The 15,388-nt window shown below is 39.4% G+C and overlaps 1 protein-coding gene across 4 annotated transcripts; it reads left to right on the forward strand.

The window, feature by feature from the left end:
- Positions 1-2,921: 2,921 nt before the first annotated feature.
- pcmtd2a (protein-L-isoaspartate (D-aspartate) O-methyltransferase domain containing 2a) lies at positions 2,922-15,105 on the forward strand. Of its 4 annotated transcripts, none has more exons than XM_080445768.1 (7): positions 2,922-3,099; positions 3,435-3,506; positions 4,519-4,833; positions 4,947-5,049; positions 7,468-7,639; positions 8,803-8,926; positions 10,317-15,105. In XM_080445768.1, exons 3-7 carry the CDS (start codon positions 4,527-4,529, stop codon positions 10,748-10,750), a joined length of 1,140 nt encoding a protein of 379 aa, XP_080301894.1. In that variant the 5' UTR covers positions 2,922-3,099; positions 3,435-3,506; positions 4,519-4,526; the 3' UTR covers positions 10,751-15,105. The 4 variants fall into 4 exon arrangements, with proteins under 4 accessions (XP_080301894.1, XP_080301895.1, XP_080301893.1 ...); XM_080445769.1 differs by having other exon boundaries at positions 3,440-3,506; XM_080445767.1 differs by lacking the exon at positions 3,435-3,506.
- Positions 15,106-15,388: the final 283 nt, after the last annotated feature.

A 15,388-nucleotide genomic window follows, 5' to 3' on the forward strand; every position in this document is an offset into this window, starting at 1 on the left:
ACTGTGAACAGGTGTGAGTACAGTATGGGTGAATTATGTAACTTGGCAATGCACAAGGCAAGCACGCCGGAGTGATAACTGTGTTGAGGTGAGCGCGGCTGTCTACAGGTACACAACAACGCGCCACTGAAGCCTAATTTGTACTTCGCTGCACGAAGGTGTCACCCGCCGTAAATAACTGATTATCGAAGTATAAATTAGGCCTTGATATGGGTACAAAACAATCTTAGAATGCAGTATAATGACTCGTATAGCCCGAGCTGACCGGAAACTTAGCTAGTGAAAGTATTCCATCTCCATCCAGTAATGTCTTTAGTATATATGAGCATAGTGGTGTTGCACTTCCAGAACTAGTTTGTAGAAACATTCTTAATATTGATGTGTAACTATTTGAGCCATTTGGGAAAAAAACAAAATGTTCGTTATTTAATATGTTATTTATTCATTGTCTGTTGTAATGTTTTTTCTTTTTTTTCTTTTTGGCCTATTTATTATTTATTTATCATGATCTATTTATTGACCTTTCTTATTATTATTTACAAACAAGATGCTACTTAAGAGGTTTTTAAACAGCAAAACAGGAGAAGGGATTTGTTTCCTCTGTGCTGTTGAATAAAGAGGAAATATTTTAAGATATCAACTATAAATTGTTTTATATATCTTATTATTTATTTGAAATATGAGGATCTTTTTATGTGCAAATATTTTGTAACTGACAATTTTTGATAATTTTCTAAAGATTTTTTCTTTTCTTTTTTCTTTTTTCCCTTTTGTTTATATGATTTCTTTACTTTTTATTTTCACAATCTATTTTGAGATGTCTGCGATGAACTGGGAATAATTTTATTCTGTATATATTTAATATTTATTTGGTGATGAAGAACAAAGTGATGGTGTATATTTATTTTGTATTGTCTATGTGTTAATGATGGCTGTGTATGGTTTAGTCTTTAAGTTGCTCTTGAAATAAAGGAAAACCCATAGTGACGGTAATTTAGTTCTCTGTGATTTATATATTCAAATCTACTTTTACTCACCTACATTTTATTTTCAGGCATTTAATACTCTGAAAATTCAAAACAAATCAGTCATATGCTAGTACTTTGCAACTTTCACCAAAATATAGGCTTAAGTGAGAAGAGATATTCACATGCTTGGGCTGCCAGGAATTATGAAGTCCATCCTCTATTTTTTCTCAGAAACAGTTAAACCAATTAAATCTCCTTCCACATTTTGCTCAATTGACACCAAACTGGCAACACAACATTTTTTGAGTTTTTTCCAAAAGTCATTGGCCACATTTCTGAATTATTGAAAATGGAGCCCACAGGACATCAAAATGTTTCAGTATAAACAGAGCTGTAATCATCTAGCCCACTAAGCCCAGTGGTTCTCAACCAGTGGTCCGGGGACCACCAGTGGTCCTTGGGGGGGTTCCAGGGGGTCCCCAGCAAAATGTTTTAATATAGCATCACACACATTTTAAGCACTTTAACCTTTTATACTTTGGCTATTCAAAAATAGCAGCTATACAAGCTCATAGCGTGGCACCGAGTGCCGCGCTATGAGCTTGTAGATCTACTATTTTTGAAAAATCGTGAACATTTGTGCAATTCTTTGTATATATATATTTTTAAAGCGAACATTTTAAACTCAAATCTTTGCTTATGGGGGGTCCCTGGAACAACATATTTTGAGATGGGGGTCCGCAGCCAAATACATATCATTTTGGGGGTCCTTGACATGAAAAAGTTTGAGAAACACTGATCTGGCCTACTACAAATTCTCACTAAATAAAGTTCCTATGTTCATGAAAAATAAACATTCTGATGGTACAGTAGATTGCAGAATTCTCAAAATCTGACTTTGTTACAGCATTTTGAATTAAATCCTCACGTCAGTGCAGCATGAACATCAGTTTTCTCACTTATGGAGAAAAAAATACATTATATACATCTTTATGTTGTCTATATGAAGTATTTTAAAATGTTATGACAATTCTTGATTTTTGACACTAGTTTGAAAAATGCCAGTCCACACCAATGCAACTCCTTGCAACATAACCATTTTAGAGACCGTTGCAGTGGTCTGGACTGACCAGTTGCCAGTGGTGGAAAGTTACTAAGTACATTTACTTAAGTAGGCTACAGTACTTAAGTACAATTTTGAGGTATTTGTACTTTACTTGAGTATTGCCAATTCCCAATACTTTTACTTCTACTCCACTACATCTTGGATCCAAATATTGTACTTTTACTCCACTACATTTATTTGAAAACTTTTAGTTACTAGTTACTTTGTAGATATTGAATTGATAAGACAATGACATACATTAACCACTTCAGCCCTACTGCGAAGCACTGTGAGCTTGTAGATCGGCTATTTTCAAAAGATTTTTATACATTTGAAAAAATGTATATGGGATGGGACATTCTGCACAATGAGTACTTTTACTTTTGGTACTTTATGTACATTTTGATGCCAATACTTTTGCACTTTTACTCAAGTACATTTTGAATTCCGGAACTTTTACTTGTAACAGAGTATTTCTTTATTGCAGTATTGCTACTTTTACTTAAGTAAAAAAAAAAGAGTAATTCTTTTCCACCACTGCCAGTTGCAGACTGGTGTCATTTGGGGATAACGGTTGCAAGAGTTGCAAGGAGTTGCATTATTGGTGCAGACTGGCCTTTATACAGATAGAGTCAGAGGGAGACTTTTTCTAGTTTGTTGACACGGACAGCCAATCACGTGTTCAGTTGACATCCAGTCAATGGTTGTCAGGCAAAAAGTGAAGTACAATTGTTTATTTATTTTTCGCTGCGCTGTCCCTCCCCCCTCCCCCTCACCCCCTCCAGCCTCCACCACCGAAGTGCACTTTTTGTTTGAGTGAGTGACGTCACGTCACTTGGTCAGCTGGTCGTGTTTACATCCAGAACTGAGGTGATAGATCCATGTATGAAGTGTGTTCCTGGGTAGATCATTATTTACAGTTAAAAAAAAAGCAGAATCACCTAAAGCGGTTGTTTCGGCAGATCATCTGCGAAATAATACAACACATCGGGAGAAAGCGATTAAACGGCGGCGCCCGTTTTAAAGGTATTGTTATGCCCGTGAATGACGAAGTTTCTTTGTTTGCACCTTTATGCCAATGTTTCTATTCTCCTGCGGCTGTAACTGTACTGCAGTGAGCAGGGGATCCACCGACGATCCAAAGCTTTGTAGCGCGATCTGGTGTTGTTATAACGACACGTTTCATCCGTGACGCATTTGTAATGTTAATTTATTTTATTTTATTTGTATTCTGTCTGTATTCTTATTATTTCAATAGGACGAACAAAAAGCAAGTGCATGGATGTCTATCTGCAGTGGTTGTGGGATTTGGATAAACATGCCTGTGTATCATGTAATGTAACTACAGTGCTTTGTTACAGTAGAGTGTGGCGCAGCTGCTTTTCGGTGTGCAGTGACTGACTGACTGGTTGGAACTGAACAACACATCTCTGGTAAACAGGCCTAACCAAAGAATGTATTCACTAGAGATGTGTGGTCCGTCACGAAAGTGCACTTAATCTGTATCTGTTGTGAAAAAAATACTTGACCATTGATAATGATAAGTAATAATTCTTATTATGAATATTATTATCTATAATAGGAATTATGTCAACTGTCTGTCCAAAACTACAGTTGCTTCCTACCCAAGGCAGGGACTCTCAACTTCTTTTTAATTTCAAGGACCCCCAGTTTGATATGCATTTGGCCATAGATTATTATAATTTGTTTAATCTCTGTGACCTCAACTACACAAAAAAATCAACTACACAAAAAATCCTCAATATTATTAATTTAACTCCTAAGGGTGTAGAAATGGAACCCAACAACAAATCATTTACCTTCCCTGGAAACCCCTTAAAGACCCCATGGGGGTCCCCAGACCACACTGTGAGAACCAGTGACCTAAGATATTTCTCCTTGAAATGCCCGGCTACCACATAAGGTCAGAAGTAGTCTACTTGGCTGGATGTAGACATTGTGTGGTAATTATAGACAAGGGACAGGCTGTAGTGGTTTGTCAATGTGCCAGCCCAACAGATAAATATATCAATCAGAAAAGATTGGCGTTCCTGGCTCAATGATAACATAGATAGGTTTCTTGACAATAATTGTTGAACAATAACATCTATAAACTATGGAATCTCAAAGGGTCCATGTCCATATATGCTGCTAGTGGAAGAGTAGGAAGACCACCTCCAACCACTGCAGATGTACTTGTTATATTGTATTAACATACTCATACACATTGGTTAAAATCATGTTTTATTCATTCAAATAAGTTCTAGATTGCAGCTATAAAGCTTGAAACTTTATGCAATTCTGCAAGTCCAGCCACAAACGCTTCAAGTGATCAAAATTAAGTTATTGATGCATTTACCTCCTGCCACTGTACGAGAATTTGGAGAACAGCCTCAAGTCATACCTCAACCTCATCTCTCCTTCTCTCTCGTTGTGTTGGTTGAGGTGGGACGATGGGCGGAGCCGTCAGCGCGGGCGAAGACAACGACGAGTTGATCGACAACCTGAAGGAGGCCCAGTACATCCGCTCTGAGCTGGTGGAGCAGGCGTTCAGGGCCATCGACAGGGCTGACTACTACCTTGATGAGTTCAGGGACAGCGCCTACAAGGACCTGGCCTGGCGTCATGGTAACATCCACCTGTCGGCTCCCTGCATCTACTCTGAGGTGATGGAGGCCTTGGACCTCCACCCCGGCCTCTCCTTCCTCAACCTGGGCAGTGGGACTGGCTACCTCAGCACCATGGTGGGCCTCATACTGGGTGAGAGGGGTCTGCACTCCCAAAGATACATTGGAGAGACCAATGCGAAGGACCCTCCTACAGAATAGAATGGATATGTCCGTTTGGCTTGATATTTCTTCTGTTCCCTACAGGTCCATTTGGGGTGAACCATGGAGTTGAGCTGCATGCTGACGTGATTGAATATGCATATCAGAAACTGGACTTCTTCATTAAGACCAGTGACAGCTTTGACAGGTATCAATGTGCCACATTTTCACATTTCATTGGCTGTAAGGAAAAGGAGACAGAGGGGAATTGACAGTTCTGCTTAATTTGTACTCCGACGTACAACAGTGTTGCATGCTGATAATTAGGCGATCTACAAGGTCACAACACGCCACGATGCGGTGCTTTGTGAGCTTGTAGATTGGCTATTTTTAGCAGGCGACACCGTCATACAACGAAATATAAATATAAATCAAGACACAAGACAAGGGATTATCAGGTATCTTTTTTTCTCCATCTGAATCTGTATTCTGCTATGCTTCACAATAAAATCCTGAGTGTTAATTAACAATCCCTTGCAAAATAGATTTCAGTCTGACTTCACGGTTAACCACTTGAATTCTAGCATCCCTATTCAGGGAGAAAAAATTTGGCGAGAACATCAGATCTACAAGCTCACAACGTATCAATGGCTGCGGGTACATGGACAGTTTCATTCGGAATGAATACACTTCTATTCGGAATGAATGAATGGATGAATTCATTCAGAATAGAAATGCTCATGTAAACACCTCAATTGGAATAGAATATTTCATTCCAGTCTGACCCGAATGAATTTTCATTCGGGTTAGGAGGGGTGGTATAGACCGTTTGAATCGGGATATACCAATCGGAATTGACCATGTAAACACTTTATTCCGAACGCTCCTCTCTGTTTGGAATACATGCATTCCTTTGCGCATGTCCGTGCTTATAGTGCTGTCAGAATTGTCCAAAAATGACCTATCAAATCTCTAATTCGGCCACGGTCGCTCCTGCGGGATAAAATGAATGATTCTATTCTATAGCGTCATTTAATAAGCCATGGTTAAGCCCAGACTTGTCCAGGAGAACGGACGCTCCAAGGATTGCTGGCCTAGGCTACACTTATATGGATCTTTTTCTAAACGGGTATTTTAGTCCTCAGTTTTTAAAAAGAATCCCTGGCCACATGACAAAGATTTTTTTTTTTTTATCCCTGTCCACACGTAAACGCAGAAACGCATTGATCAGCTGCAAGTTTCAATTTTAAATCAGATTTTACATTTATTTTATATATGAGGGGCCAAATACGTATACATTTTTAATCACATGTTAAGGCCCAATACTGCAATAGCTGCATTGTTTTAATAGCATACGTGAACAAAAATAAATAAACTACATTATTAGGGCGCAGCTGCAGCGAAAACAGATGAGTTTTACTTAATCAATTCATTACATGGGCAGCCGGAACGGTCGTCCCAAAACACTACGCCCCACGCACCTTTTGAGCGGGCCATCCACGGCCGCTCCATGGTCGCTGGATTTTGACCCGGGGCGATTGTGTTTTAGGGCGACAGACTCCGCATTCTCCGTGTGCGCACCGCGCGCTACTCGGCGCAGAAAGAGGGTTTTCGTCACAGTGAATGAGTTACAGCATGTTTCAAAGCTTTTTCATAATAATACAAGAAAAACGTGACACTCGGCATAATGAGTAGCTTATACTTTCTACTTAAGTATATTTTGATGCCAATACTTTTGTACTTTTGCCATAAATGAGCGTGCCTTGTTTCATAGACTGTAGTGTTGCTCTCTCTCTCTCTCCATTTATTATTATAATGACCATGAGCGGTCCGGTGTTTATGTATTATTATTTATTATTATAATGACCATGTGCAAATGCGATTCGTACCTACATGAGAAATGTGACAAATCGTATAGGCTAGCCTACGTTTTACCGTGTCTGGTACCAATACAAAAAAATAAACTGGTCTGAACTTGTAGATATGCTACTTTTGCATTAAAACGGCGATAACAAAGGAACACAGGCTTGTACCGCATACAACGCTGCCTGGCCAGGAGTCGGTGCGTTGCTTACCGGCCTGTCTACGACCGACAGACCTCCGCCGCGGAGGCACAAGGGGGCTATTGCCTCCTCCCATGCCCACCAGGGGAAGCTCTGCTCCGGATAGTGGCCCCTGGTCCATGCCCGGGCGTAGGCGGGAACCACTTTGCGCATGTCAAAAGTTATATTCCGAATGAATGCTTTGGTCATGTAAACGAGGAATACTTTTATTCAGGTCCCATGTAAACAGGTGAGTGGATCAGATTACTCTATTCGGAATGAGTTCATTCGGAATGAATTCATTCTGAATGAATACATGATGGTCCATGTACCCGCAGCCATTGTGAGCTTGGGTCTTAACCCATTAAAACTGGGAAAGCATCAGTGTCATTTTAGATTTTAACCACTTTAACCATTATTTTATACTTTGGCTATTTATATAGATCTACAAGCTCATAGCGCTTCACTTCGTGCCGCGCTATGAGCTTGTAGATCTGCAATTTTTTTTTTTATCGTTTTAAATATTGTGCAAACCTTAGAATATATATAGTTTTTAAAGCGAACATTTTTAACTCAAATCTTAGGTTTGAGTTCTGCGAGCCTTGCTTTGTGGCAGGCAACTGTCTGGATATGGCCCCAGAGGAGCGACGGTACGACAGGGTGTACTGTGGGGCTGGCGTGCAGCGTGAGCACGAGGACTACATGAAGAACCTGCTGAAAGTGGGAGGAATCCTGGTTCTTCCACTGGAGGAGAAGGTCAGTGGCACACAGTAACTAATTACATTTAACTTAAGTACAATTCTGGGGTACTTTTACTTTACCAGAGTATTTACATATTTTTATACAATTACAATCGATCTTGTTACTAGTTACGTAGTTTGCAGATTTGTATTATTACAAAACGTAAATTAACCACTTACGGTAAGCCCTATTTTATACTTTGGCTATTTTCAATAAAGTCGGACACACTTCGAACATTTTTTGCACTTTTACTTTAGTACAGTAAGTGTATTTTGATGCCAATACTTTTGTACTTTAACTCAAGTAACAGTTTGAATACAGGCCTTTTACATACTTTAAAATATGAGTACTTCTTCCACCACTGGAGAAGATCTTTACAGGGCACACATCCCAGCAAAATCCTGAGTGTTAAAACTGCAATCCGCAACTTATTTGAATGAATAAAATATTATTGATTTTAACCAACTTCAACATCAGCAGTGGTTTGAGGTGGTCTCTCTACTCTTCCATTGAGAAATGTAGACCCTGGTGTCGGGTAGGACACCTACTGGTTGACAAGTAGTACTGCCTGAAGCTCACCTTCCCTGGCCAATCTTGGCAGAGCGGTAGGATTTTGGTAGACCTGGGTTCAAATCCAGGGTAGGACAAGAAAACGTATGGATTGCAGCTTTAATTTTTAACTCTGAGAGTGTAAAAATGGTTCCACTTCAATTCATTCACTTACTGAATTGGTCATATGAATTGCAATGAAGTTTTATTATCTTTTCTCTTTTTTCTTTCTTTCTTTTTTTTTTTACAAAAGGTCTTAAGAGTTGGAAATGTGAGTTTGTAATGTTTAAGATATTTCAAAGTTTGCTTCCATACAATGATTGGTAAAATGATTGGAATGATTGGAATGATTGCATTTTTTTTTTAATGATTCATTTCAGATAGCATTTTAATTATTATTTTGTAGTTTATTGCTTAAAATATTTCAGTTGCTCCCATGATTAGAAAATTACACTGTAAAATCCTCTGGTAATTTATCCATTTGTAACTGAGGGTGTACAAATGTTGGTTTGTTCCCATTTTTACCATTTGTACACTCTCACAGTCAAATTAACACTAAGGATTTTACCGTATACACTACTAGTCAATTTAGCGATTTGTGATTTAGTTTTTCTTTGCCATGTTCTCAGTTGACAAAGATCACACGGACAGGTTCCAACAGCTGGGAGACAAAGAAGATCATTGCGGTGTCCTTTGCCCCCCTGGTGCTGCCTAAACACAGAGGGACCATCAAATCACAAGCAGTACCGCTACGTAAGTAGCATGTTTACCATCTTAACCCATTAACTGCCAGAGGTATTTTCATATTTTTTTAGCCAGTGCCAGAGTTTTTCATTGGAAAAAAAAAAGTACTCAGGAGCCGAAATACAGAATTTTTAAGTTAACAAGGAAGTGGATAGGAGTCTAGATCTTCAACAAATCATATCTCCTTGGTCTTTGGGTCAAATTTTTTTTTTCCAGTTCACGTAGATCTACGCGATTGGCACGTGGTGGCTTTAAATCGGTTCGCGTAGATCTACGTGATTGGCAGTGAATCAGTTAAAGGCGAGAGACACTTTTAGTCTCTAAAATCCAGAGTGTTCAATTGAAAGTTAAGTTAACGCTCTGGGACTTCAAACAAGGGACTTATTTCTGTGTTTCTGTAACTGGCAAGTCAATCATTTTTTTAATAACTGAACTGACTGCAGAATGATCCTTTAACAGGAGGTGAGTCGTATTGGAGAGTATTGCTTCAGTTATTCTAAGAATTCCTTAAGATTTGGCTCAATTATTAATGAATTATGCAGCAGTGCAATTGTACCCTGCTATTTCAAGTGAATTTGGGTAAATTGGCTCTCTGACAATATTTGGGTGACAAAGGTAATTTGGTACTGTATTATCCAATAAGTATGCTTTGGTCACAAATCATTGGGTTGAAAGAGACTTTCTCATAGCACATTATTTCCACAAATATGGTTTGATTCCATGAAGATAAAAATGTTTCAAGCCCTCACAGGCTTTCCTCAGGTTTGTGTGAGGGAATTCCAAAAAAACATTGGAACATAATGAGATGAATCCAAACGGAACAATAAATAAACCTAGTCGTAACAATTATGGACAAACAAACTGAAGCTTTCAAAACTAATTGCAATTAAATAAAAAGCAACATGACCTTGTACTTTTTTCTTCTTTGAATGTTGCCATAATTTGCAGATATTATCTGAGGAATGAACAGGTCTCAGTTAACTGCAGTATGAATACAATGACACTTATTAGGCCCCTTCAGTGTCTGTAATCTATTAAATGTGAGCAAAGAAAAAAATTTGTGAGCAAAGGTAACTTTACTGTGGCATTACTGCATGAGAACGTTTCACATTTTGCACTTTGGTGGCCCCAAATGGCAGTGAGATTTAACTGTTTTGATACTCACTTTTGATACACCACTTGTCGTATCAGACCACCTTAGGTCATTCATTATGGTAAATGTACAATATTTTAATCGGGGGCGATGGGCTGATGTTTTGAGTTTTCAATCCCTTACTTGATTTAGATAAAACACATGCATAGGGAAACTTTAATAACTGCAATGCCTATCAATTGTTTTCTTAGAAAGAGTAATGTTTCATTGTTGGATTTGTTTCAATCCGGGTGTCTGGTACCCCAGCGTCCATGTTTGAGGTGCGGACTCTTCAGGATCTGGCCCGGATCGCCATTCGCCACGCCTTGAAGAAGACTTTGACGGGGACCGCGTTCGGACTCCTGCCGAGGAGGCGACTGGTCACGGGCAGCCAGGCACAGGTCAGACAGAGGCGGGCCCACCAGAGAGGCTTCATGAGTCGGCTCATCCCTGAATCCATGGACAGCAACGCCTCCTCCAACAGTGAGGAGGAGGATGATGAGGACAGGGAGGGAGAGAAAGACTGCATGGGCATGAAACAACCAAAGGAGGAGGAGGAGGAGGAAGAAGGGGAGGAGGAGAGAAGAGAGGCTGGAGCTCTGCTTCAGGAGCCTCCTGTCAACCAGTTGAGAGAAAAGATCCTGGGTCTGCCTCTCCCGGAACCTCTCAAGATGTACCTCCTCCATTACAGAGAGAAATAGGTGGGAACTGCAATCTTCAACACTCCGGGGTCCTCCATGAACTCCTACACAGCTAAATCCAGAGCGAACCACCGGACCCTATTTAATACTTTGTCGTAGTGAAAATAGCTGCTCTACAAGCTCACGTGTTCAACTTCTGATGCACAGCGTTGTGTGTAGATCGGCTGTTTTTCGCCTATAATGACATGCCCAAATTAGGAACACCAGGTTGAAAGTGGTTTATATTACACCGCACGGTGGTGTCACTTGCCGGCAATAACTAAAGTGTAGTTACCTTTAAAATCTGTTATTGTTGCCAAGCCACACCGTCGTACTTTGGATAACAAATCACGCTTTACTCCGGATTTTGCTGCCTTTATGGAATGTACAGTAGTTGAGAACAGCATTTGACATAAGAATTTGGTCTATGTGACCTGTCAGGATTCTCTTGCATTCTTTGACTGGGAGAGAGACACAAATCAAGTTTCACCTACTAAAGCCTAATTTATGCTCCGTTGCACAATGGTGTCGCATGCTCAAAATGGCAGACCTACAGCTTGCAAAGCGCTGCATCCGCTACGTGTTGTGAGCCTTTAGCTCTGCTACTTTCAGCATGCGACACAGTCGTGCAATGAAGTATGAATTGGGCTTAAGTAACACTCTGCCCTGCAGGTCTCATCTCAAGTGTAAGGGGAAAAAAACATCCATTACTTTGTTTTGTAAGGTGTGTACACTTGAAAAAGGAGACGTATATACCAGTCATCCAGCATGTGAATTTTTGTTGTATTATTTTTTTTCTCTCTCCTTTTTTCGGTTGCCAACTTGTGTAGCCAATGTATCGACACGGGAGTGTAAATAAGAGGCAACTTTTTTTTTGGTCTATTCTAACAGATGTTTTGTCTGTGAATTTGTAGCCTGCACTTGTTTATTAATGGGGGGGAAAAAAGAGTGAAATAGGGTTTGTTCATCTATTGCTATAAAGCAGTAGGCTATACGGCGGCATCGCTGAAAATAGCAGATCTACAATCTCACAACGTGTCACATCAAGCTTCTAGATCAGCTAAATGTGTCTTGCAACAATCAAGTATAAATTAGGCTTTAGATGAGTTACGCGTTTCTGAGACAATGTTCTGCTGATCACATCATGGACAACTTTGATTTCTTCATCAAAATGTCCTGCTTTAATTTGATTTAAAAAAAAATTATAATTGTTTTTAGTTTTGCTTTATTGAATAGTGAAGTGGAGAGCGCAGAATATAAGAGGGAATATTGTGCAACACAGGTTCTGAGCTGGATTCGGACCGAGGAGGACTTTGCAAACCCTGGACACAATATTCCACAGAATCACATTTTGTCTTGTACGGAAGTTTTACCCGCTAATATCAAGACGTTTTAGTAAAAAACTATCAAAGGGACAGAGAAGAATTAAAGCAAACACAGAGCACCGGATATTCCCAAGTGACCTCATTAAAGTGTGGACTTGTGCAAGGATAGAGACTGGTCAACCCAGTGACATCTGCTTTGAGTGACTGTCGACATCGAAGCTAGTGAAGACCCTCTGTTAGCTAAAGCTCAATCGCACGATGGTGTTGCTTACCGACACGAATCGATCATCCAATGGGACACGTTAGCTTGAGATCGATTCTCATGAGCAAGAGACATAAATTAGACATTAGTCAAGATTTATGATACATATTGCTCCACAATTAGAGCACTCTTGATGTTCTGTATCCGTTACAAATTATGTAATTGTCACTGACAATCAAGAACTTGACTGATGCTCAGCAGGCCATTGACCAGCTAGGAATCAACATTTTCACCCATTGTGAATCACTTTGGTTTCTCAGCAGATTAAGCATTTATTTCACTAACAATGATGAGGTAGACCAGCCAAAGCCCAACCGTAAGTGGGACTTAAGTTCAGGGGTCTTTAAAAAAAAACTGATTCGAAATTAAGCCCACTCTTAAGACATTCTGAAAGTGAACATTTTAATGTGAATAATTTCAGTTGAGCAAAAGACAAGACACACATCCCAGACCTACTAGGCTGGGTACTGGATCTAAAGTTCATCATATGGTGAAAATGAATGAAATCATCACACCAATATAACATAAAATAAATAATGCACATTATATTGGTGTGCAGCATTATAATTCTTTCACCCAATAATTTCAGTTCACATCTCTTACTGTACTGTAAATACTGACTTTTAAATTTTTACTTTTGAAAATGTTCCTTGGGGGATCTTGCCCCGATGACCTGTAAGTGCTAAATTGTAGCAAACATCCCTGAAGGCTGAGCCCAGCTTTAGTTAAAATCCTCAGTGTTCATTTGTGGGTCAATTTTTACACACAGAAACAGTTTTTGCCTATCAATCCAGAATTAATCGGAAAATAAAGAACATATGGGAGCACCCAAGGAACTTTCACTTGACCAGCACAGACGGTGCTTATATACCTACTGTAATGTGAAGCTCATTTGAATGGAAGAGAAATTGATGAACCATAATCCATCTGATCCAATGAGCCTCACAGCACCAAGCATCGACTCTTTAAAGTCAAGTCAGAAATGTTACTTTCAACATCATTAGACTGGGCTTTAAATAATTTGAGTGTCAATTCAACAATGATATTGGGCATGTTCCATTTTGTTTTAATTTGTCCCTCAGCAACCACGCTGGAGATCATTGTTAAAAGAACAAGAAACTGGTTATCTATGCCCTTGGTTGTAGTTTCTTTTCCCCACAACTTGAAAAGCAAATAAGATGGTGACATCAAGTTTCTTTAAAAAGTAGTGGTTGTTGGAGCCAAATAAGTAATTTAATTCATGTTATTGAAAGCAATGCCTTGGGGGGAAAAACAAGACACATCTTGTGGAAGATTATTTATGGCATAAGTCATTATATTACAAATATGGGTTTACTGTGCACCTGTTTTCTACTATTGCAAATTACTGAATAGCTCAGACATATTTGATATTAGTTAAGCTATGAAGCAAATTTATTTTATTTTATTTATTTGTAATGAGGGTGTCTGTGTTTATGTATGTAGGCCTATGCATGTCACTCATACAGGATCATCAAATCACAACACAAGGCTATTGAGCTTTAACTAAGCTCTAACTTAATATCCGATACTGTATATGTTGCGACTCTGTGGTCAAAGAGGTCAATTATTAACCTGACCTCGGAGCAATTCATTGTAGGGTGAGACGGATTGAATTTGAGCTTGTTTGGAACCAAACGATGGGCAGTGTGGCTCAACTATGCACACCTCTAGGTTGCACTTGTTATCAAAGCTTTTTTTTTTTTTTTTTTACCTCAATCATAGCCTGGTAAATCAACAGTGAGAAAAGGTCAGCGATTTGGTCAGTTATGCCTGATTTATACTTGGTTACTACTAGTAGCTGGTGTCACAAACCGTTAACAGCTGATCTACAAGCTCACAATGCGTCATGGATGGCGCCATTTGAGCTTGTAGATCAGTTATTTTCAGTGCACAACACTGGCACGCAACAAACTAAAAGGTCCTTTACTCACCGGGAGGGTGATGAATAAACAGTCTGAAAATGCATCACGAATATTTCACATCCAACAATTTTTATGTATTTATTTTAGTCTTTTCTGCCTTTGATACTAGTATATAGTAGAGAATGACAGAAAATAGGGAGAGAGACGAGGAGTGACACGCAGCAAAGGTCGTCGAGAACGGGATTCGAACCCCTGACACGCTATATGTGGTATGTGCCTGGACAGCGGGTGCCCCCACATCGAATTATTAATTTTGTGATGCCTCATTCATACAGGGTGAAGCTTTTATTTGCGGTGAAAAGTTGCTTTGATATTTGCATTCTGTGCGCGCATTACACAACAGTTTTAATTAATGCTTATTAATTTGGTAACCCATCTGAATTTTTTCCCCCCATTAATTAAAGAGCTGGAGAGACAGGCAGACCTCTGTTACAGAACAATATATAGCAATGATTACCATTACAATATAGAGCATTATTTGATTTTTTTAACATCTTTTTGTTTTAACCAAAAAGACAAACATTGATCGAAGTCCCCCAGGCCAGGGGTCTATGGTACTAGACACCATTGTTTCCCTACACCAAATCTCTCGCCAAAATAGCCAGTCTACAAGCTCACAACGCGTTGCGCTGATTAAACCATGACTTGCAAAGGTTAGGGGGTTTGACTTAAAGAAATTAGACAGTACAGAATGAATCTCCTGCTTAGTCATTTATGTTGCATCTTCATGACCACCACAAAAGGTGTGGTTTAGGCTGTTCACACCGGCACATCAAGCTAGAAGACAGTGAGGAACCGTGTTCACTGGATGCTAGATGTGCTGAGGAACGTTTTGCGTTATGTTGCACAGAAATACAAAAATGTTCATGTTGAATTCTTATCGATGTTAAGACAATAAATACCTGTGATGTGAACCATAATAATTGAAATTCTTTCTTTCAGGGGAACCTTCCAAAACTTGTTCACAAGCACTCGCAACCGCATCCCAGTGCAGCATCTCTGGGAGTTCACTCCTATTCAGGAGTAATTGCAGAAAGCAGACTGAAATATTTAAAAACGTGTGTTTTGGCATCTGTATCTGGATACCCAGCCCTAAATTACAACTACATAAAAAATAAAATGCAAATAA

Source organism: Gymnoscopelus braueri (assembly GCF_963280865.1).
Source record: "Gymnoscopelus braueri genome assembly, chromosome: 12".
Lineage (NCBI taxonomy): Eukaryota > Metazoa > Chordata > Actinopteri > Myctophiformes > Myctophidae > Gymnoscopelus > Gymnoscopelus braueri.

Bases quoted from the DNA above. Each gene is read 5' to 3' on its own strand.
- pcmtd2a (XM_080445767.1), top strand. From the start codon at position 2,955: ATGTATGAAGTGTGTTCCTGGGTAGATCATTATTTACAGTTAAAAAAA. The intron at 4,834-4,946 runs GTGAGAGGGGTC...TGTTCCCTACAG, and splicing joins CATGGTGGGCCTCATACTGG to GTCCATTTGGGGTGAACCAT. The intron at 7,640-8,802 runs GTCAGTGGCACA...CCATGTTCTCAG, and splicing joins TTCTTCCACTGGAGGAGAAG to TTGACAAAGATCACACGGAC.